Raw genomic sequence first — 22,604 nt, forward strand, 5'->3', positions numbered from 1 at the left:
GCTTAGTGGAGATGCAAATGTCATGGTACAACTATATAGACACTCAATCATTATGTTACTTTTTAATAGGACGTTTACAAACATATATTTTGATAAAAATAATTGAAAGGTGTGTCTCATTATGGTAAGTGGTGAAATAAGTATAGCCAGTTACAATTGTAATGGCTTAGCAGATAATAAGAAAAGACGATCAGTATTTACCTGGCTAAAAGAGAAGGATTATAATATCTACTGTTTACAGGAAACCCATTCGACAGTTTTAGATGAAGTTTTGTGGAAAAAGAACTGGGGGGGCAAAAAATATTTCTCCCATGGGCTAAGAAATTCAAAAGGGGTGATGGTTTTAATTAATAATAACTTTGATCCAAATGTGCAACTTGTCCAAACAGATCCTCAAGGTAGATGGATTATTTTTAATATGTTATTGGACAATAAACATATATGGCTTATTAACCTATACGGTCCGAATAATGATGATCCAAGCTTCTTTGACAATATATATAAGAATGTATCAACTCTACAAGCAACACTAGAATCTATTATTATAGTGGGAGATTTTAATACGGTCTTAAATACCTCTATGGACCGGAAAGGAAATCACACTACAAACTATCACCCTCAGGCACTTAAGGAAATCAGGAATGTCATGGATATATTGGAATTAGTGGATATATGGAGACTTAAATACCCTGACCTAGTGAGATATACATGGCGGAGACTTAATCAAGCTAGTCGCCTTGACTACTTTCTTATATCATTCTCTCTGGCACCAAAAGTTAAAAAGTGTTTGATAGGGGACAGAATGCGGTCGGACCATCACATAATTGGCATATATATTACTCTTACAGAATTTCCACGTGGGCGAGGATCTTGGAAATTTAATCAAAGCCTACTAGATGATACATTGTTTAGAACTAGGACAGAAGAATTTATAACTGACATTTTTAGACATAACATAGGTACAGCAGATCCCCATATTGTATGGGACACTTTTAAGTGTGCCTTTAGAGGCCATGCAATTCAGTACTCATCTATAAAACAAAAGCAATTTCGATCAAAAGAGTCCATATTAACAAAGGAAATTGAAGGACTAACAGTACAGTTAGATAACAATAAAAACGGTACCATAGAGGCACAGAATAAGTTAGAGGAAAAACAAAAAGAAATGGAGGAACTTATTCAAGAAAGTGTAATATATTATAAAAATAAAGCGAACTGGATGGAATATGGGGAAAAATGCACCAAATTCTTTTTCAATCGTCAATATAGAAATGCTACCAAAAAAAACGTATTAAAACTTGTTACAAATAGATGGAGTCACGCATGATTCACCAAATGATATTTTGAAAGAGGAAGTAAAGTACTTTAAGAATATGTTTTCGTTTCAGTCTCCTCAATCTCCACTAACTGAAACTAATTGTATGGATTTTTTCCCTAATAATAATGTAAAATTAACATCTGTACAGAAAGACTCATGTGAAGGCCTAATTACAGAGGAGGAACTACATGATGCAATTGGGGCCTTTAAGGATGGGAAAACTCCAGGACTGGATGGCATACCAGTGGAAGTATACAAACATTTTTTTGATATACTCAAAGGACCATTATTAGCTTGTTTTAACCACTCCTATATAAATGATAGATTATCAGACACGCAACAAGAAGGTGTGATATCATTATTACTGAAACAGGACCCAAGTGGTATATATAAAGATCCAGTCCATTTAAAAAATTGGAGACCTCTTACACTTCAGTGTTGTGATGCAAAAATCCTAGCAAAATGCTTGGCGCATAGAATAAAAAAAGTTGTCAGATATTATTCATCCTAATCAGACAGGTTTTTTACATGGACGATACATTGGAGATAATATAAGGCAAGTACTGGAAACAATAGAACACTATGAAATATCGGGGACACCAGGCCTGGTTTTCATAGCTGATTTTGAAAAGGCTTTTGATAAAGTACGACTGGAGTTTATATATAAATGCCTAGAATATTTCAATTTTGGGGAATCTCTTATAAAATGGGTAAAAATTATGTATAGTAACCCTAGGTGTAAAATAGTAAATAATGGCTACACCTCAGAGAGTTTTAAACTATCTAGAGGAGTAAAACAAGCTTGTCCACTATCGGCATATCTATTTATTATTGCCATCGAAATGTTAGCTGTTAAAATTAGATCAAACATTAATATTAAGGGATTAGAAATCCAGGGCCTAAAAACTAAGGTGTCATTGTACGCTGATGATTCATGTTTTCTTTTAAAACCACAACTAGAATCTCTCCACGGCCTCTTAGAGGATCTAGATACATTTGCTATCCTCTCTGGATTAAAACCAAATTATGATAAATGTACCATATTACGTATTGGATCACTAAAAAATACACATTTTACATTGCCATGTAGTTTACCAATTAAATGGTCTGACGGTGATGTGGACATACTCGGTATACAAATCCCAAAAGAAAGAAATGATCTCACTCCAATAAATTTTTATAGAAAGTTAGCAAAAATAGATAAGATCTTGCTACCATGGAAAGGAAAATACCTGTCTATTTGTGGGAAAATCACCCTGATTAACTCTTTAATCATATCACAGTTTACCTATTTGCTTATGGTTTTGCCTACACCTAGTGACCTGCTTTTTAAATTATATGAACAAAAAATATTCCATTTTATTTGGAACGGCAAGCCAGATAAAATTAAAAGGTCCTATTTATATAACGAATATGAATTCGGAGGGCAGAAATTATTAAATATTAAAGCATTAGACCTCTCACTAAAGGAATCAGTCATACAAAAGTTATACTTAAATCCAAACTGGTTCTCTAGTAGATTGGTACGAATGTCTCATCCTATGTTCAAGAAGGGCCTTTTTCCCTTTATTCAGATTACACCTGCTCACTTTCGGTTGCTTGAAAAGGAAATAATTTCCAAAATATCTTTATTTTTTAAACAAGCCTTAGAAAGTTGGTTGCAATTTCAGTTTAATCCACCTGAAAGGACGGAACAAATAGTACAACAAATCTTGTGGTTAAATTCAAATATAGTAATTGATAAAAAAACTGTATTTATCGAAGAAATGTTTAAAAAAGGTAGAATTTTTGTGAATGATATCATAAATAGGACTGGTGGAGTAATGTCACACATGCAGCTAACACAGACATATGGAAATGTCTGCTCTACCCAAAATTACAACCAATTAATTGCAGCATTACCACAAAAATGGAAGAGGCAGGTGGAAGGGGATAAAAGTAAGGAACTTGTATGTCGGCCTTATATTAAAGAACATAAATGGTTAAAGAAAAGTGTGATAAATAAAAACATATACCAATTTCATTTAAGGACCAAAAAACTTACAGCTGTGCCATATAAATTGCAAAATAGTTGGGAAGAGATTTTCGATGTACCCATTCCATGGCACATGGTTTATGAATTGATACGCAAAACAACGCCGGATTCAAAACTTCTAATTTTTCAATTTAAATTATTGTACAAAATTCTTGCAACTAATAGAATGTTATATATATGGGGGATACAATCTTCTCAGCTCTGTAGATTCTGCTGTGAGGAGGCAGAGTCATTAGACCATTTATTTCGGTATTGTCCGCATGTAGTTCGTTTTTGGTCACAGGTCCAGGAATGGTTGAAGAATTGCAACATTTGCGTAGAACTAACGCTACAGATAGCAATACTGGGGGATTTGAAAAGCCATAGTCAATCAATCAATAATATAATAATTATTTTAGCAAAAATGTTTATTTTTAATTTACAATCCGTGGAAGCTATGAGAATAGGAAGATTCAAATCTTTTGTGAAGCATCACAGCACAGTTGAAAAATATAAGGCAAATAAAAATCCGAAATGGATGATGTTGGAAGATAGATGGGAAAGGTTGAGTGGAGCTGAAGGGTGGGACTAATAACAAGATAAACAATGTAGGGCATACGGGATCTGTGAAATGTGTATAGGTGCAGAGCTATTGTGAAATAGCACAGTTACAAGTGGAAATCAAACTGGATGGACAACAGAAATAGAGGAAGGACTAAGAACAAACAAGAGAGAACTATTATAAAGTAGACTGTGTCTGTAAAAGGTGTATAAGATGTATAAATTGAAGGTAAAAACAGAAATGTTTATCAGTTTACTCCAATTGGGGGATCGGTGGTAGGGTTTGCTGGGAATAATAATAAAGGTATACTCTTTAAAAAAGTATGTATGTCTATGTAGGTATGTGTATGTATATATGTGTATATGTATGCATACGGGAAAGGATATATATATTTACCCCCAAAAATATGGGGGATTGGAAATGATGCAGACAATTACATTGGAAGCAACATTCTTTCCGCAATATTAAGTTGATCCACCCCCCGAAAAAAATAAAATAAATAAATAAATAAATAAATAAAATACACATCTGCTGTTTTCAACCAAGATCTCAAGGATCACTGCCTCATTGCCTGCATCCGTAATGGGTCAGCGGTCAAACGACCTCCACTCATCACTGTCAAACGCTCCCTGAAACACTTCAGCGAGCAGGCCTTTCTAATCGACCTGGCCGGGGTATCCTGGAAGGATATTGATCTCATCCCGTCAGTAGAGGATGCCTGGTTATTTTTTTTTAAATGCCTTCCTCGCCATCTTAAATAAGCATGCCCCATTCAAGAAATGTATAACCAGGAGCATATATAGCCCTTGGTTCTCTCCAGACCTGACTGCCCTTAACCAACACAAAAACATCCTATGGCGTTCTGCATTAGCATCGAACAGCCCCCGTGATATGCAACTTTTCAGGGAAGCTAGAAACCAATATACACAGGCAGTTAGAAAAGCCAAGGCTAGCTTTTTCAAGCAGAAATTTGCTTCCTGCAACACAAACTCAAAAAAGTTCTGGGACACTGTTAAGTCCATTGAGAATAAGAACATCTCCTCCCAGCTGCCCACTGCACTGAAGATAGGAAACACTGTCACCACCGACAAATCCACTATACTTGAGAATTTCAATAAGCATTTTTCTACGGCTGGCCATGCTTTCCACCTGGCTACCCCTACCCCGGTCAACAGCACTGCAACCCCCACAGCTACTCGCCCAAACCTTCCCCATTTCTCCTTCCCCCAAATCCAGTCAGCTGATGTTCTGAAAGAGCTGCAAAATCTGGACCCCTACAAATCAGCCGGGCTAGATAATCTGGACACTTTCTTTCTAAAACTATCTGCTGAAATTGTTGCCACCCCTATTACTAGCCTGTTCAAGCTCTCTTTCGTGGCGTCTGAGATTCCCAAAGATTGGAAAGCAGCTGCGGTCATCCCCCTCTTCAAAGGGGGAGACACTCTTGACCCAAACTGCTACAGACCTATTTCTATCCTACCCTGCCTTTCTAAGGTCTTCGAAAGCCTAGTCAACAAACAGATTACCGACCATTTCGAATCCCACCATACCTTCTCCGCTATGCAATCTGGTTTCAGAGCTGGTCATGGGTGCACCTCAGCCACGCTCAAGGTCCTAAACGATATCTTAACCGCCATCGATAAGAAACAATACTGTGCAGCCGTATTCATTGACCTGGCCAAGGCTTTCGACTGTCAATCACCACATCCTCATCGGCAGACTCGACAGCCTTGGTTTCTCAAATGATTGTCTCGCCTGGTTCACCAACTACTTCTCTGATAGAGTTCAGTGTGTCAAATCGGAGGGTCTGTTGCCCGGGCCTCTGGCAGTCTCAATGGGGTTGCCACAGGGTTCAATTCTTGGACTGACTCTCTTCTCTGTATACATCAATGATGTCGCTCTTGCTGCTGGTGAGTCTCTGATCCACCTCTACGCAGACGACACCATTCTGTATACTTCTGGCCCTTCTTTGGACACTGTGTTAACAACCCTCCAGGCGAGCTTCAATGCCATACAACTCTCCTTCCATGGCCTCCAATTGCTCTTAAATACAAGTAAAACTAAATGCATGCTCTTTAACCGATCGCTGCCTGCACCTGCCCGCCTGTCCAACATCACTACTCTAGACGGCTTTGACTTAGAATATGTGGACAACTACAAATACCTAGGTGTCTGGTTAGACTGTAAACTCTCCTTCCAGACTCACATCAAACATCTCCAATCCAAAGTTAAATCTAGAATTGGCTTCCTATTCCGCAACAAAGCATCCTTCACTCATGCTGCCAAACATACCCTTGTAAAACTGACCATCCTACCAATCCTCGACTTCGGTGATGTAATTTACAAAATATCCTCCAATACCCTACTCAATAAATTGGATGCAGTCTATCACAGTGCCATCCGTTTTGTCACCAAAGCCCCATATACTACCCACCACTGCGACCTGTACACTCTCGTTGGCTGGCCCTCGCTTCATACTCGTCGCCAAACCCACTGGCTCCAGGTCATTTACAAGACGCTGCTAGGTAAAGTCCCCCCTTATCTCAGCTCGCTGGTCACCATAGCAGCACCCACCTGTAGCACGCACTCCAGCAGGTATATATCTCTGGTCACCCCCAAAACCAACTCTTCCTTTGGCCGCCTCTCCTTCCAGTTCTCTGCTGCCATTGACTGGAACGAACTACAAAAATCTCTGAAACTGGAAACACTTATCTCCCCCACTAGCTTTAAACACCTGCTGTCAGAGCAGCTCATAGATTACTGCACCTGTACATAGCCCATCTATAATTTAGCCCAAACAACTACCTCTTTCCCTACTGTATTTATTTATTTAGCTCCTTTGCACCCCATTATTTCTATCTCTACTTTGCACATTCTTCCACTGCAAATCAACCATTCCAGTGTTTGACTTGCTATTTTGTATTTACTTCACCACCATGGCATTTTTCCCCCAACCTAAGTGTGTGTAAACTTCAAACTTGAACTGTATATATACGCTGTCTGTTCTCGAGGTCCTCATCCTTGGAAGTGAGTTTGACGACATCTGATGATAGCCGGGTGACTCGCTCTTCCAGTGTCACCATTTTGTCGGAGTAAATATTGGCGCCTTCTTCCAGGCTATTCAGACGGGTGTCGTGTCTCGCCAAGTCTTCATTAACGGAGTCGATCTTTATGTTGACCTCGGTTGTGAGAATAGATATTTGTGTGGATAGGTCAGTGGATATTGACTCCACCTTAGCCAATGAAATGTTACAAAATGAACACGGTGGGGGAGGTGTTGGTCAAGTATTAATAGTAAATTGTTCGCCCTGGATCTGAGCACCGAGAAAACTCGTCTTCACATGTTGCTTTCAATTAAATCCCTGGTCTTACAGAAATCCCACTTATTCCCTCCTGATTCCGGGAAATCTCCAACCAGGATTTCAGAAAACCAGGGAATTTATTGTAGGGAATTGTAGGGAATATTGCAGGGAATTTATTGTATTTTGCAACCCTAGTCATGAGTGATGATCTAGTATGGAGAAATGGTTCTACTGTCACAGCTATTTGGAACGTGACTATCAGTATGTAACAACATGGCTTACACTAGGCCTGTCACTGACACTATAAGGAGAACGAGAGAGGGAGGGAGAGAGAAGGACACGGGGAGAGAGGGAGAAAGGCAGGGAGAGGGAGGGAGAGAGAGAGCGAGAGAGGGAGAGAGAGAGAGCCAGAGAGAGAGAGAGAGCAGGTTAGGGTAAAAGCTGCCAGTGTTGGAGCAGGGGCACCGAAAAAGAGATGAGAAAAAGGGGGGAAAAAGCAGAGAAAGTAGAGGAAGAGAACAGAGGGAGCCTTCATTGCTGTTGAAAGTTGTGTCCTCTCAACCCCATATCCTGAACACACACACACACACACACACACACACACACACACACACACACACACACAACCATCCAGACCCTTTGCCAGGAGGATCAATCGCAGCATTCATCCAGGCCCCAGCTCCGTTCCATCGTAGCCCAGGTTAGAGCCACATACCAGGGATAGCTGTTCAGGAGGAGCCCCTCTGGGTGTCCAAACATAAAGCCTTACTGGAGCTCTCCTTTATACTTGGCCTATCAGTTACACACACTGTGCATCACAGAGGCACAGGCAAAGGTTTACCGACACCCACCCACGCGCGTGCGCACACACCTGGCTTTGAAGGCCTTCTCTCCCATCTCTCTGGCTGCTCTGCGGACATCCTCAGGGATAGCATCAATCTCAGCCTTGGACAACTGGTGCACCTTGTGACCCGCATCTAAACGGTAGGGTCCCCCTTTGCCACCTAGGCCAGCTGTGTCTCTGCCCCCTACAGGACAAACAGAAATATTACACATCACAGACGCACAGAAACACACACATTTTATTGCACATTTAATTGCCTGTTATTACTATCATCTGACCCAAAGTGTCGACCCACCTGTACCCCCGGCCCACTGATTGCCCCCTACATGGGGGGCGTTTTTGGGGTCTACCTTGCCGTGTTTGGGGGCCGTCACATCCAGACCACTGTCCCTCTGGACGGTAATCTGAGAGAGAGAGAGAGCGACAGAGAGAGAGAGAGAGAGGTAGAGGAGGAGAGGGAAAAGAAGAAAGGAGATGTCAGTTTGTATTTCGGTTAATTAGTAGTCATTTATTGTTTCTCCAAATGATCTGAGAGACAGAGAGAGAGACAGAGAGAGAAAGAGAGACAAAGAGAGAAAGAGAGACAGAGAGAGAGACAGGGAGAGAGACAGAGAGAGAAAGAGAGACAGGGAGAGAGAAAGAGATAGAGGGAGAGAGACAGAGAGGGAGAGAGACAGAGAGGGAGAGAGACAGAGAGGGAGGGAGAGAGACAGAGAGGGGGAGAGGGGGAGAGACGGACAGGGAGAGAGAGAGCGAAAGAGACAGAGGGAGAGAGACAGAGAGGGAGAGAGACAGAGAGGGAGAGAGACAGAGAGAGACAGAGAGGGAGAGAGAGAGAGAGGGAGAGAGACAGAGGGAGAGAGACAGAGAGAGACAGAGAGGGAGAGAGACAGAGCGACAGAGAAGGGGTATTGAAGAGAAGGAGCGAGAATGAGAGAGGGTGAAGAGTACTCTTATGGCCGGTGAAAAAAAAGAAACGATCCCAAAGCCTCTTCAGCTGTAGATGTTTTCCACCAGAGCTCTATCAGTATGCAGTACACAGCAACACACAGCTCCACATCTCAGAGTACTCTCTTTCATTCAGCTAGATATGGAGAGAATGTGCAATTTCTCTCTCTTCTCTTTCACTGAAGACAGGATGGACAGATCAGGCTCTGTATCCATCCAGCGGAGAGAGGGGGAGCAGGAGAGAGGTCAGGGCCCCTAGCATTTGAGTTCCCGCTCAGTGACACTCTCTCAGCCAAGATCCCCCACACACACACACACACACTTGTGCGCTGCTCACATACTCTCTCTTATTCACACTCTCCTCTCTGCCAAGATCACACATACACTCTGGCTAAGTCAAGATCACAGTCTTGGAAGCCAGGCACCATGACACGGACTAAGATGTGGATTCAACTCAGAATCTTAGAGCAATTTGACCCCTGATGTGTCCAACTCAAATGTTCTCATATAATCTGACACAAAGTTTTCCTTGAATAAGTGAAGATTTGACTGTTACTCCCCTTTGTGTGATGTGTTTTGATGTTGTTGTAGTGTTTTTTGCTGTATCATGGAGTGAGCCGTTGAATGTGTTAATTCAGCCTAATCTGAGAGGAACATTCCCCTGGCCGGACCCCACCTTCTCAACTGTCCCTATGGCATCAAGTTCCGACCCTGTCATTCTGTGTACAAGGAGTCTGAATGTCTACCTCAGGTTGGTGGAGCATGGCGCTTGCAACGCCAGGATAGTGGGTTCGATTCCCGGGACCACCGTACGTAAAATGTGTGCAGGCACGACTGTACGTCGCTTTGGATAAAAGCGCTTGCTAAATTGCATATATTATGACTGCCAATATGACATGAAATATCCAGCTACATGGAGTCTGCTGTGGGGTAGAGGCTCTACAATGTGACACACTTTCTAGCAGAGCCCTGTGGGCTGAGCCCTTGGTTCAGTCTATAGGCTGAGCTCTATATATACAGTAGGGCAGATTATACAGCTAAGCCTGATATTTTTATTTGATTTCACCTTTATTTAACCAGGTAGGCCAGTTGAGAACAGGTTCGACACAAACAACAACAGAGTTACACATGGAATAAACAAGTGTATAGTCAATAACACAATAGAAAAAAAAGAAAGTCTATATACAGTAGTCTATATACAGTGTGTGCCAATGGCGTGAGGAGGTAAGGCAATAAATAGGCCATAGTAGCGAAGTAATTACAGTTTAGCAGATTTACACTGGATTGATAGATGAGCAGATGATGATGTGCAAGTAGAGATACTGGTGTGCAAAAGAGCAGAAAAGTAAATAAAAACAGTACGGGATGAGGTAGGTAGATTGGATGGGCTATTTACAGATGGGCTATGTACAGCTGCAGTGATCGGTTAACTGCTCAAATAGCTGATGTTTAAAGTTAGTGAGGGAAATATAAGTCTCCAGCTTCAGCGATTTTTGCAATTCGTTCCAGTCACTGGCAGCAGAGAACTGGAAGAGGGAGCGAGACAGAGAGACAGAGAGGGGGTATGACTCATTACTAATTGTATCAGAGAGAGATAAGGCCATGTCTGCTCTTTTATACAGGAGTGTGCGTGTAGACAACTGCAGGGGAGAGAGAGAGAGTGTGTGTGTGTGTGTGTGTGTTTCATAAACGTGCCATAGCCCAGTACTGAAGTAAAAGACCAAAGGTGACTAACGAACGTCATAGAAGAACTCTTAGGACACCTCTCCTGTTACACACGTGTGTGTGTGTGTGTGTGCGCACTCACATGGTTGTAGCAGACCTGCATACCTGCTCCCATACATGGAGATGGATGCATTCTGTGTGCCACACACGTGTACACACACACACACACACACACACACACACACACACACACACACACACACACACACACACACACACACACACACACACACACACACACACACACACACACACACACACACACACACACACACACACACACACACACACACACACACACTTCATATTCATCATGTGGCTCTTTGTCCTTCACCCAGGAAGTTTGTGCCGTCAGGTCCCCAGTTTCTTTGGCAAGGTACATTTTCAATGTATTTTTGCAAGACACATTTATCACAAAGTGCTTTCAAGCAACCCGACCCTAAACCCATAAAAAGCTAGAGGTGGCAGTGTGAAAGGAAAACTTTCAGAGGAAACCTTCAGCGGAAACCTTCAGCGGAAACCTTCAGCGGAAACCTTCAGCGGAAACCTTCAGTGGAAACCTTCAGCGGAACCCTTCAGCGGAAACCTTCAGAGGAAACCTTCAGCGGAAACCTTCAGCGGAAACCTTCAGAGGAAACCTTCAGAGGAAACCTTCAGAGGAAACCTTCAGAGGAAACCTTCAGAGGAACCTTCAGAGAACTAGACTTCAGAGGAAACATTCAGCGGAAACCTTCAGCGGAAACCTTCAGCGGAAACCTTCAGAGGAAACCTTCAGCGGAAACCTTCAGAGGAAACCTTCAGAGGAAACCTTCAGAGGAAACCTTCAGAGGAAACCTTCAGAGGAAACCTTCAGTGGAAACCTTCAGCAGAAACCTTCAGAGGAACCTTCAGAGAACTAGACTTCAGAGGAAACATTCAGCGGAAACCTTCAGCGGAAACCTTCAGAGGAAACCTTCAGAGGAAACCTTCAGCGGAAACCTTCAGCGGAAACCTTCAGAGGAAACCTTCAGAGGAAACCTTCAGTGGAAACCTTCAGCGGAAACCTTCAGAGGAACCTTCAGAGGAACTAGACTTCAGAGGAACTAGACTTCAGAGGAAACATTCAGAGGAAACATTCAGAGGAAACCTTCAGAGGAACTAGACTTCAGAGGAAACATTCAGAGGAACTAGACTTCAGAGGAACTAGACTTCAGAGGAACTAGACTTCAGAGGAAACATTCAGAGGAAACATTCAGAGGAAACATTCAGCGGAAACCTTCAGAGGAAACCTTCAGCGGAAACCTTCAGCGGAAACCTTCAGAGGAAACCTTCAGAGGAAACCTTCAGTGGAAACCTTCAGCGGAAACCTTCAGAGGAACCTTCAGAGGAACTAGACTTCAGAGGAACTAGACTTCAGAGGAAACATTCAGAGGAAACCTTCAGAGGAACTAGACTTCAGAGGAAACATTCAGAGGAACTAGACTTCAGAGGAACTAGACTTCAGAGGAAACATTCAGAGGAAACATTCAGAGGAAACATTCAGAGGAAACCTTCAGAGGAACTAGACTTCAGAGGAAACATTCAGAGGAACTAGACTTCAGAGGAACTAGACTTCAGAGGAACTAGACTTCAGAGGAAACCTTCAGAGGAAGAGGTGAAGAGGTGAAAGGTGGCGAACACGTGTCTCCATTTTGATGCATCAGCACCTGTAAAGGGAGACTGACTGGGACTCCATTCTGGCTCATGAGTGTCAGTAAAAAATGTGTCCGAGCATGACTCATGTTGAGTCACCAGTGTCAGTAAACAAGTGACATGCGTGATTTATAGACGCCATACAGTAAATCACTAGCACCCGTATAAGGGCGTCTGATGGTGCATGAGTCTCCGTCTTGGGTTGTGTGTGCCTGTAGAGGCTGACATGTGTCTCCATTCCGGCTCCCCGCTGCTGCGAGTAAGGGGTGAATCAGTAGGGTACTGGGCCACAGCTAAAGTGTGTGTCTGGTCACTTCCCCTCACTTCAACTGCTCACATTACCCGCTGGCCAAGCGAAAGAGAGAGAGCCCAAGACAGCCTCACAGGTGGTACCGGCCCAAAATATATCTGATCCATCTGGACCTGTACCAAACCTACACTATAGCATTCCTACCAAAATGCAGTGCCAGCACAAGCTAAGAAGCATTTAAGATATACACATTTCGGTAGCACGTGTGTATTAGCCAGTAAGGATGTTGCCTTATCCATAGGTTGCTTGTGTATGTCCTCTCCCCTGCCAGGTATGGTGTGTTTGACTAACAGATTAGAGAAAGGGTAATAAGCAACAGCAAACAACCTTTTAACCCCTCTGTTTACTCCTATAGAGACTACTGGGTGAAACCATTTTGTTCTACATTGAAATGACTGGGATCTCTGAGGAGAGGGAGGGATGGTCGAATTCCATTCGTCGCCAGTATCCAGTCAACATCCCTGGCATGGGGGAATTCCTTGCTAAGGGTGGGTGTTGAGAGTCTTTCTCTGTGTGTGTGTGTGTGTGTGTGTGTGTGTGTGTGTGTGTGTGTGTGTGTGTGTGTGTGTGTGTGTGTGTGTGTGTGTGTGTGTGTGTGTGTGTGTGTGTGTGTGTGTGTGTGTGTGTGTGTGTGTGTGTGTGAGTGAGTGAGTGAGTGAGTGAGTGAGTGAGTGAGTTGTGTGACTGGCTTGGCCAAGCAGAACTGTAGCGAGAACATAAGATCAGTACAGATATCATTGTCCGGTATAGTGTTGATGTATGTAAGTGTGTGTGTTGATGGGTGATTTCAGGAATGGTGTAAAGAAGAAATGTCAGAAAGAGACAGCACACCCTCTTCACTACGGCAGATGCTTCAGAGAACACATACACACAATAGGGCCATTATGAGGTCATAGTGAGCTATAGATGCGGCAAAGAGGTCAATGGAACTCGACCAAAACAATGGAAGTGCCATGGAAACGCGTGGGGGAAAGATGTCGTGGGGGAAAATATCCCCAATCTCCTCAGTGCCCCCTAGCAAAATGTGCCTACATTTTGGCTATTGTTAATTTGACATTTTACATTTGGATAAAAGAAGGAGTTTTTATCCAGAGCGACTTACAGTAGCAATTAGGGTTAAATGCCTTGCTCAAGGGCACATTGGCAGATTGCTTATATGTATATTTCATACTATGTTGAGGTAGAAATCAGGGTATAATGCGTGTATGGATGTCAACCCCAACACATGTTCATGTCATCACCAATCAACTGCATTACAGTTCAAAACTACTTTGACTACCATGACTGATTTCTATATGCTAACTATGCTAGCAGCTTATACGAACAGGAGTTAGCATTTAGCAGACTTCTTTTAAACCTGAAAAGGGACCATTTCTAAATGCTGTGCAGTGAAAACAGCCAAATATACCCAAAAAACACCGACGCAGGTAAAGTTAAAAAATGACATCATACTAGCTCAAACCTACATGTTCCCACAGTAACCATGCCCATCTCGCTTGGTCTCATAATAAAAAGTGTCTCATTGTTCGTCCTTTGGATATTTCTAGGGCTTGTAATACTTTATGCCTCACGATCTGTGTTCCATTGACCTCTTCACCGCATCTATCTCTCCTCCATCAATGAAAAACAGCAGTGCTCTTCCCTAATTAAACACTGTTTATCTGTGTGTGTGTGTGTCTGTGTGCGCAAGTATCTGTCTCTCGGCACCTATACATCAAAGCTGTGGAATGTCAGCCTTTGTCCTCATACCAACTAGCAGCAACTGATATGGCGGCCATCCATTGATAACTGTAGTCAATTCATAGAATCTCTTATACAGTATTAACAGTGTCTGATCATGTTACTTCACTTCCTTTTCCCTTTTAGTTAGCCTTGTTAAAATGGCCATTTGAACCTGAGCTGGTAGCTATAGAGTTCCACCGGAGAGCGTTAAAGGTTAGAGTTCAGATTTGTGGCTCTAATCCAGGACGTCCTGATCCTGGTTTATAGGGACACAGGGCTCACATTCACACCAGTGGTGTGTGTGTGTGTGTGTGTGTGTGTGTGTGTGTGTGTGTGTGTGTGTGTGTGTGTGTGTGTGTGTGTGTGTGTGTGTGTGTGTGTGTGTGTGTGTGTGTGTGACTGTGACTGTGACTGTGACTGTGACTGTGACTGTGACTGTGAATGTTTCGGCCAGAAACATTTGATAGTGTGTGTGAATGTGTGTGTAGCCATGTTATAGAAAAATGTGTTTGAGTAAGCACAGGGGAAGAGAGTTTTCATGTGTGTAGACAGATAAAATACTTCTCAGCCATATTACAGAGAAACTCAAACAGCCATGTTTAAGAGGAGGCCTGCTGTTTGCAGACGGCGTAGTGAGGCTGCATGTGTGTGTGCACTTTCAGAAGGCTTAGTGAGTCAGTGTGTGTAGGTATGTGTGCAAGGGTTTTCAAGGGCCTTATTAGTAGTGTGAGTGTGAAGGTAAGCTTACAGCATTTTCAGAGAGAGAGAGCATAGGGAGAGAGTATGTTTGAAGGGCCATGCTGTGTGTGCTCAAGGTGGCCATCAAAGAACACCCATAGATGGAGGAATCGAGCCTGAGAGAGGGGCTCTCACATCAGAGGGAGTTTGTGTGTGTGTGTGTGTGCGTGCACCTGTGACCTGAGAGAAACTCTGTGTATCTATTTCGATTGCATTAGCAAACATAAGTCTGGACTAGTGCTCTTCATTACCTGGTCATTAATTAATCAGGTGTGCGATTGTGCATTCACTCCAGCCTTCAAGACCATACGACGAGGTTTCCACTTTTGGTACGATCCAACTGTACAAAAAGTATTTGACTTGTCTTTGACTCAAGTCTATGACATAACCATGTCATACACACTGCACAGTACCTGCCACTGCGTCCCTGACAATACTCACCACCCAAGCCAGGTCAACTCCATCACATCACACAATGACCCCTAGCTAGGGTCAAATCCATCACATCACACAATGACCCCTAACTAGGGTCAACTCCATCACATCACACAATGACCCCTAACTAGGGTCAAATCCATCACATCACACAATGACCCCTAGCTAGGGTCAACTCCATTACATCACACAATGACCCCTAGCTAGGGTCAACTCCATCACATCACACAATGACCCCTAGCTCGGGTCAACTCCATTACATCACACAATGACCCCAAGCTAGGGTCAACTCCATCACATCACACAATGACCCCTAGCTAGGGTCAACTCCATTACATCACACAATGACCCCTAGCTCGGGTCAACTCCATTACATCACACAATGACCCCTAGCTCGGGTCAACTCCATTACATCACACACTGACCCCTAGCTCGGGTCAACTCCATTACATCACACAATGACCCCTAGCTCGGGTCAACTCCATTACATCACACAATGACCCCTAGCTCGGGTCAACTCCATTACATCACACAATGACCCCTAGCTCAGGTCCATTCCATTTCATCACACAATAACCCCTAGCTCAGGTCAACTCCATTACATCACACAATGACCCCTAGCTCGGGTCAACTCCATTACATCACACAATGACCCCTAGCTCAGGTCAATTCCATTACATCACATAATAACCCCTAGCTAGGGTCAACTCCATTACATCAGTGCTACAATTATACTTAACATACTTCACATTATACCCATTAACAAAGAAGACCAGTGATGAACCTGTCTCTCATTCACAAAGACTACAACTGGAGGAATGTGAGAGAAATTAGACATTTTCCTCAGGGCTCTCTAACTAGTGTTCCACACAGCGTTGCAGACTCCAGGACTGTTGGTGGTTCAGCAACACGCTACACTGAGTGTACACAATTAAGAACAGCTGCTCTTTCCATGACATAGACTGACCAGGTGAATCCAGGTGAACACTATGATCCCTTATTGATGTCACTTGTTAAATCCACTTCAATCAGTGTAGATGAAGGGGAGGAGACAGGTTAAAGAAGGTTATTTAAGCCTTGAGACAATTGAGACATGGATTGTGTATGTGTGCCATTCAGAGGGTGAATGGGCAAGACAAAAGATTTAAGTGCCTTTGAACAGGGTATAGTAATAGTTGCCAGGCGCACCGGTTTGTGTCAAGAACTGCAACGCTGCTGGGTTTTTCACACTCAACAGTTTCAAGAATGGACCACCACCCAAAGGACATCCAGCCAACTTGACACAACTGTGGGAAGCATTGGAGTCAACATGGGCCCGATGAATTGAGGCTGTACACTCAGTGTATAAGGGTGAATATTTGTGACACAACATTGCCTCACGATGGTTACAATAGGGACTACAGGATGTAGGCTGCAGTATTACTTTCCAGAACATTGAAGGACACAGATACAGGCTACTACTGCCACATTTAACAGGATCTGTACAATCTTAAAGTCAACTCTAGTCATTATATTTCTAAATATCAACAAGTTCATAACATTTAACCTCACTAAACCAATCCCGGTCCTACCTGTATGGTCCTGCCGTCCTCTGAGCCAATCATGGTCCTCCATTCCAGCAGGGAGCGCTGCAGATTCTCCAATCCTGTCTCCCAGAGCCGCACATACCCGCCCATATCCACCGTGACCACGCCCCCCGAACCCAGACCGGCCAATAGCACGTCAGAGTCGGACACCTTTGAAATCCACGTTGTGTAAGGAGAGACACTCAGAGACCTGTCAATCAGATGAAACAACCAATTAGAGAGAGGGTGCGAGACAACGAACCAATCCGATGAGAGAGTTCTAGTAAACCAATCAGAGGATGGTGTGTTCAGACACAGTATTCTTTCAAATTTCAACTACTCCCAATCCCAAATCCACTCTAGCCCCGAGACACTTGCGTAGATCAGAAGGGATTGGATAGGTATACTTTGTGAAAGTGAAGGCCACTTCCGCTTTACTTCCTTATGCTTCCCCCATACAGCACTGTTTTGAACAGGCTTCACGATTATATAATCAAATTCATTAGATTACTTAAGCGGTCATTTAAGATATATACAATTATATTCGTCTTTGAAGTTTTTCTGAAGTTTTTTCACATGAAGAACATTGCGCTCACTGAAAACCATTATTTTTTTTTAAATACAAAAGTTTAAAAACAACAAGGCTGAGGGGCAGTCACTTCCTGGTTACTTAGCAACACACGTAGCTCAACCTTAACCTCTGACAGAGTAAGTGGAATTCTTACCATATTGCTTATAACTATCCAATCCTTTCAGATCCACATACAGTGCCTTTGGAAAGCATTCAGATCCCTTGACTTTTTCCACATTCTGCTACATTCACAACCCTATTCTAAAATGGATTAAATAAACACAAATCCTCAGCAATCTACACACTATACCCCATAATGACAAAGCGAAAACAGGTTCTGAGAAAGTTTTGCAAATGTATAAAAAAAAATATATATATTATTATTTACATAAGTATTCAGACCACCTGTGGTAAATGTAATTTATTCGACATGATTTAGAAAAGCACACACCTGTCTATATAAGGTCCCACAGTTGACAGTACATGTCAGAGCAAAAACCAAGCCATGAGGTCGAAGGAATTGTCCGTAGAGCTCCAAGACAAGATTGTGTCGAGGCTCAGATCTGGGGAATGGTACCATACAATATATGCAGCACTGAAGGTCCCCAAGAACAGAGTGGACTCCATCATTCTTAAATGAAAGAAGTTTGGAACCACCAAGACTCTTCCTAGAGCTGGGCACCCAGCCAAACTGAGCAATCGGGAAAGAAGGGCCTTGGTCAGGGAGGTGCCCAAGAACCCGACGGTCACTCTGATAGAGCTCTAGAGTTCCTCGTTGAAAACAGTAGAAACTTCCAGAAGGACAACCATTTCTGCAGCACTCCACCAATCAGGCCTTTATGGTAGACTGGCCAGACAGAAGCCACTCCTCAGTAAATGGCACATGACGGCCCGCTTGGAGTTTGCCAAAAGGCACCTAAAGACTCTCAGACCATGAGAAACAAGATTCTCTGGTCTGATGAAATCAAGATTCAACTCTTTCACCAGAATACCAAGTGTCATGTCTAGAGGAAACCTGGCAGGTGAAGCATGGTGGTGGCAGTATCATGCTGTGGGAATGTTTTTCAGAGGCAGGTACTGGGAGACTAATCAGAATCGAGGCAAAGATGAACAGAGCAAAGTACAGAAATATACTTGATGAAAACCTGCTCCAGAGCGCTCAGTCTGGACAACAGGACAACGATCCTAAGCACACAGTCAAGACAATGCAGGAATGGCTTCGGGACAAGTCTCTGAATGTCCTTGATTGGCCCAACCAGAGCCTGGACTTGAACCCAATCGAGCATCTCTGGTGACACCTGTGCAGCAACGCTCCCCATCCAACCTGACAGAACTTGAGAGGATCTGCAGAGAAGAATGGAAGAAACTCCCCAAATACAGGTGTGCCAAACTTGTAGCGTCATACCCAAGAAGACTCAAGAATGTAATTGCTGCCAAAGGTGCTTCAACAAAGTACTGAGTAAAGGACCTGAATACTTATGTAAATGTGATAATAGTTTTTTTTTTGCAAACATTTTTAAAAACCTGTTTTTGCTTTGTCATTATGGGGCATTGCGTGTAGATTTAATACATTTTAGAATAAAGCTGTAACCTAACAACATGTGGAAAAAGTCAAGGGGTCTGAATACTTTCCAAATGCACTGTATGTGTATAGGGAGGTAGGGGCTATATGTGGGTGGATTTGGGTTAGTGTGCTATCAGAGTCCAGATATACCTTGGGACAGGAATATACTTCAGCTTCTTAGAGTTCAGGTCAGTCACCTCCAGGTAGGCAGCGGTCATCGGGGGTGTGACGTCTGTGTGACACACACGTTAAAAACACTCACCCACGCACGCACGCACAAACAAACAAACAAACAAATGATTGAGTATCCCAGGTTAAGGGTACGAATCAGACTCGGGTGTCTCTACACCAAAGTCAGCTATGCTATTGTACAGTGAGGCTCTGACCTGGGGGGAAGATATCTTTTAGGGGCACCTGTCCAGGTGGTAGGGCCCGGACCACCTGATTGGCCGACAGCAGACTGACACAGTTGGTCCGTTTGGCCACGCTGGACTTCAGCCCGCCGCGGGAGAACATTTGACCTCCCGAGTCCCCGCCACTCATCTCTGATAGGTCCACATCTCTCTTAAAGCTGTACACCTCATTAGGAGACTACAGTGCAGGGAGAGAGAAACAACAAAGCGATTCTAACTTCATACCTCTAATCGAAAAGTCATGACATCTTTAATCAAATGTCATGATATCTCTTATTAAAAGGATTTACAGTTGAAGTCAGAAGTATACATACAGCTTAGCCAAAAACATTTAAACTCAGTTTTTCACAATTCCTGACATTTAATCCCAGTAAAAATTCTCTGTCTTAGATCAGTTAGAATCACCACTTTATTTTAAGAATGTGAAATGTCAGAATAATAGTAGAGAGAATTATTTGTTTCAGCTTTAATTTCTTTCATCACATTCCCAGTGGGTCAGAAGTTTACATACACTCAATTAGTATTTGGTAGCATTGCCTTTAAATGGTTTAACTTGGGTCAAATGTTTTGCCTAGCCTTCCACAAGCTTCCCACAATACGTTGGGTGCATTTTGGTCCATTCCTCCTGACAGAGCATGGTGTAACTGAGTCAGGTTTGTAGGCCTTCTTGCTTGCACACGCCTTTTCAGTTCTGCCCTCACATTTTCTATGGGATTGAGGTTAGGGCTTTGTGATGGCCACTCCAATACCTTGACTTTGTTGTCCTTAAGCCATTTTGCCACAACTTTGGAAGTATGCTTGGACTCATTGTCCATTTGGAAGACCCATTTGCGATGAAGCTTTAACTTCCTGACTGATGTCTTGGGATGTTGCTTCAATATATCCACGTAATTTTCCATCCTCATGATGCCATCTATTTTGTGAAGTGCACCAGTCCCTCCTGCAGCAAAGCATCCCCACAACATGATGCTGCCACCCCCGTGCTTCACGTTTGGGATGGTGTTCTTCGGCTTGCAAGGCTCCCCCCTTTTCCTCCAAACATAACGATGGTCATTATGGCCAAACTGTTCTATTTTTGTTTCATCAGACTAGAGGACATTTCTTCAAAAAGTACGATCTTTGTCCACAAGTGCAGTTGCAAACCGTAGTCTGGCTTTTTTATGGCGGTTTTGGAGCAGTTGCTTCTTCCTTGCTGAGCGGCCTTTCAGGTTATGTCGATATAGGACTCGTTTTACTGTGGATATAGATACTTTTGTACCTCTCTAACCAAAAGTCATGATATTTCTCATCAAAAAGTCTTGATAGCTATAATAAAAAGTAATTGATCATTATACACTGGTCTCATACCATGAGGTCAGGGAAGCCCACTATGATGCGTGCGTAGGAGGAGGTGTCAGAGAGGAGTCGGTTGGGAGAGACTATCTTCTGACCCAGGGCTGCACTCAGGTTCTCATTAGGCAGCTGGTCACTACCCACTGTCTGGGGTACACACATCTCATCTGAGAGACAGAGGGGGGAGAGAGAGGGAGGAAGAAAGAGAGAGGGAGGGACAGAGGGAGAGAGGCAGGGGGGAGAAAGAGAGAGGAAATGAGGGAAGCAGAGAGAGAGGAAAGGAGGGAGAGAGAGAGGGAACGAGGTAGGGAAAAGGAGACAGACAGAGATATAGATTTATATGGGCAGGTGGGGGTAGATGGGGTAAGAAAGGGAGATGGGGGGGGGTGAAGAAAGAAGAAAAGCGAGAGGTGAGAAGAGCGTGGGAGAGAGATGGGGAGGAGAAAGAAAGTTGAGGATGGGTATGGACATAGTGTCAGGGACATTAAATGACTCATGTCCTTATATGTTGAGTGCTCTGTTGTGTTACCTGAGCTGGCTCCATGGCCGGTGCTGACGCCGTCCTCACTGACGCTATGTAGCTGACACACCCCAGAGTCTTCTGCTCCCATGTGCATGGGTTTGGTCAGCAGGAATTTCCTGTAAACAAAACACCCCCGAGCCCCCCCCCCCCGATGAATAAGGATAGAAGAAGAGCAGAGGAGAAGAGAAGAGAAGAGAAGAGAAGAGAAAAGATGAAAAGAGGAAAGAAGAGAGGTGAATGAGGGAGAATAGAAGAGCAGAGTAAAGGAGCAGGTAATTACTTTTTATAAACCTTTATTTAACTTTTATTTAACTAGGCCAGTCAGTTAAGAACACATTCTTATTTACAATGATGGCCTACCGGGGAACAGTGGGTTAACTGCCTTGTTCAGGGGCAGAACGACAGATTTTTACCGTGTCAGCTCGGGGATTCGATCCAGCAACCTTTCGGTTAGGCCCAACGATCTAACCACTAGGCTACCTGCCGCCCCAAAGGAGAGGAGCAGAGTAAAGGAGAGGAGCAGAGTGAAGGAGAGGAGAGGAGCAGAGTAAAGGAGAGGAGCAGAGTGAAGGAGAGGAGAGGAGCAGAGTAAAGGAGAGGAGCAGAGTAAAGGAGAGGAGCAGAGTAAAGGAGAGGAGCAGAGTAAAGGAGAGGAGCAGAGTAAAGGAGAGGCGGGTAGAGGATTCATTACTTGTTGGTGTTGCTCTCCACCAGTAGCCAGCGATCCTCTGCCACCAGAAATACCTTGCTGAGGTTGATGGGGAGGGAGATGGTGTGAACCCGGCCCTCCAGCACATCCAGCACATCCAACTGGTTACTACAGCAACACAGGAGGGACACACTTCACTTTACAGTTTGAAAACGCAAAGGGGAAGGAGGTAGTGTAGCAATGAGCTGAGCTTACCCGCCCTCCTTGTAGAACAGGAGCCAGTTCTTGTAGGCAAACTCCCGGCACATCTTATGACCTCCCTAAAAAAAAACATTCTGGATTACGTAGTGTACAGTACACAGGTGACAACCTGTTTCGTTGTCTCGAGTCAATGTTCT

The 22,604-nt window shown here is 43.5% G+C and overlaps 1 protein-coding gene across 1 annotated transcript in view; it reads right to left on the reverse strand.

The window, feature by feature from the left end:
* The window catches only part of vwa8 (von Willebrand factor A domain containing 8), a 97,232-nt gene that overhangs the window by 24,147 nt on the left and 50,481 nt on the right, over positions 1 to 22,604 (reverse strand). Inside the window, exons 31-39 of the mRNA XM_055870343.1 lie at positions 22,462 to 22,526; positions 22,249 to 22,374; positions 21,564 to 21,673; positions 21,050 to 21,201; positions 19,676 to 19,880; positions 19,440 to 19,521; positions 17,161 to 17,365; positions 8,336 to 8,444; positions 8,068 to 8,224 (exon numbers count right to left, since the gene is read on the reverse strand). Coding sequence (XP_055726318.1) covers positions 8,068 to 8,224; positions 8,336 to 8,444; positions 17,161 to 17,365; positions 19,440 to 19,521; positions 19,676 to 19,880; positions 21,050 to 21,201; positions 21,564 to 21,673; positions 22,249 to 22,374; positions 22,462 to 22,526 — 1,211 coding nt within the window. The remainder of the gene's footprint in view (positions 1 to 8,067; positions 8,225 to 8,335; positions 8,445 to 17,160; positions 17,366 to 19,439; positions 19,522 to 19,675; positions 19,881 to 21,049; positions 21,202 to 21,563; positions 21,674 to 22,248; positions 22,375 to 22,461; positions 22,527 to 22,604) is intronic.

Source organism: Salvelinus fontinalis, chromosome 19 (genome assembly GCF_029448725.1).
Source record: "Salvelinus fontinalis isolate EN_2023a chromosome 19, ASM2944872v1, whole genome shotgun sequence".
NCBI classification, from domain to species: domain Eukaryota; kingdom Metazoa; phylum Chordata; class Actinopteri; order Salmoniformes; family Salmonidae; genus Salvelinus; species Salvelinus fontinalis.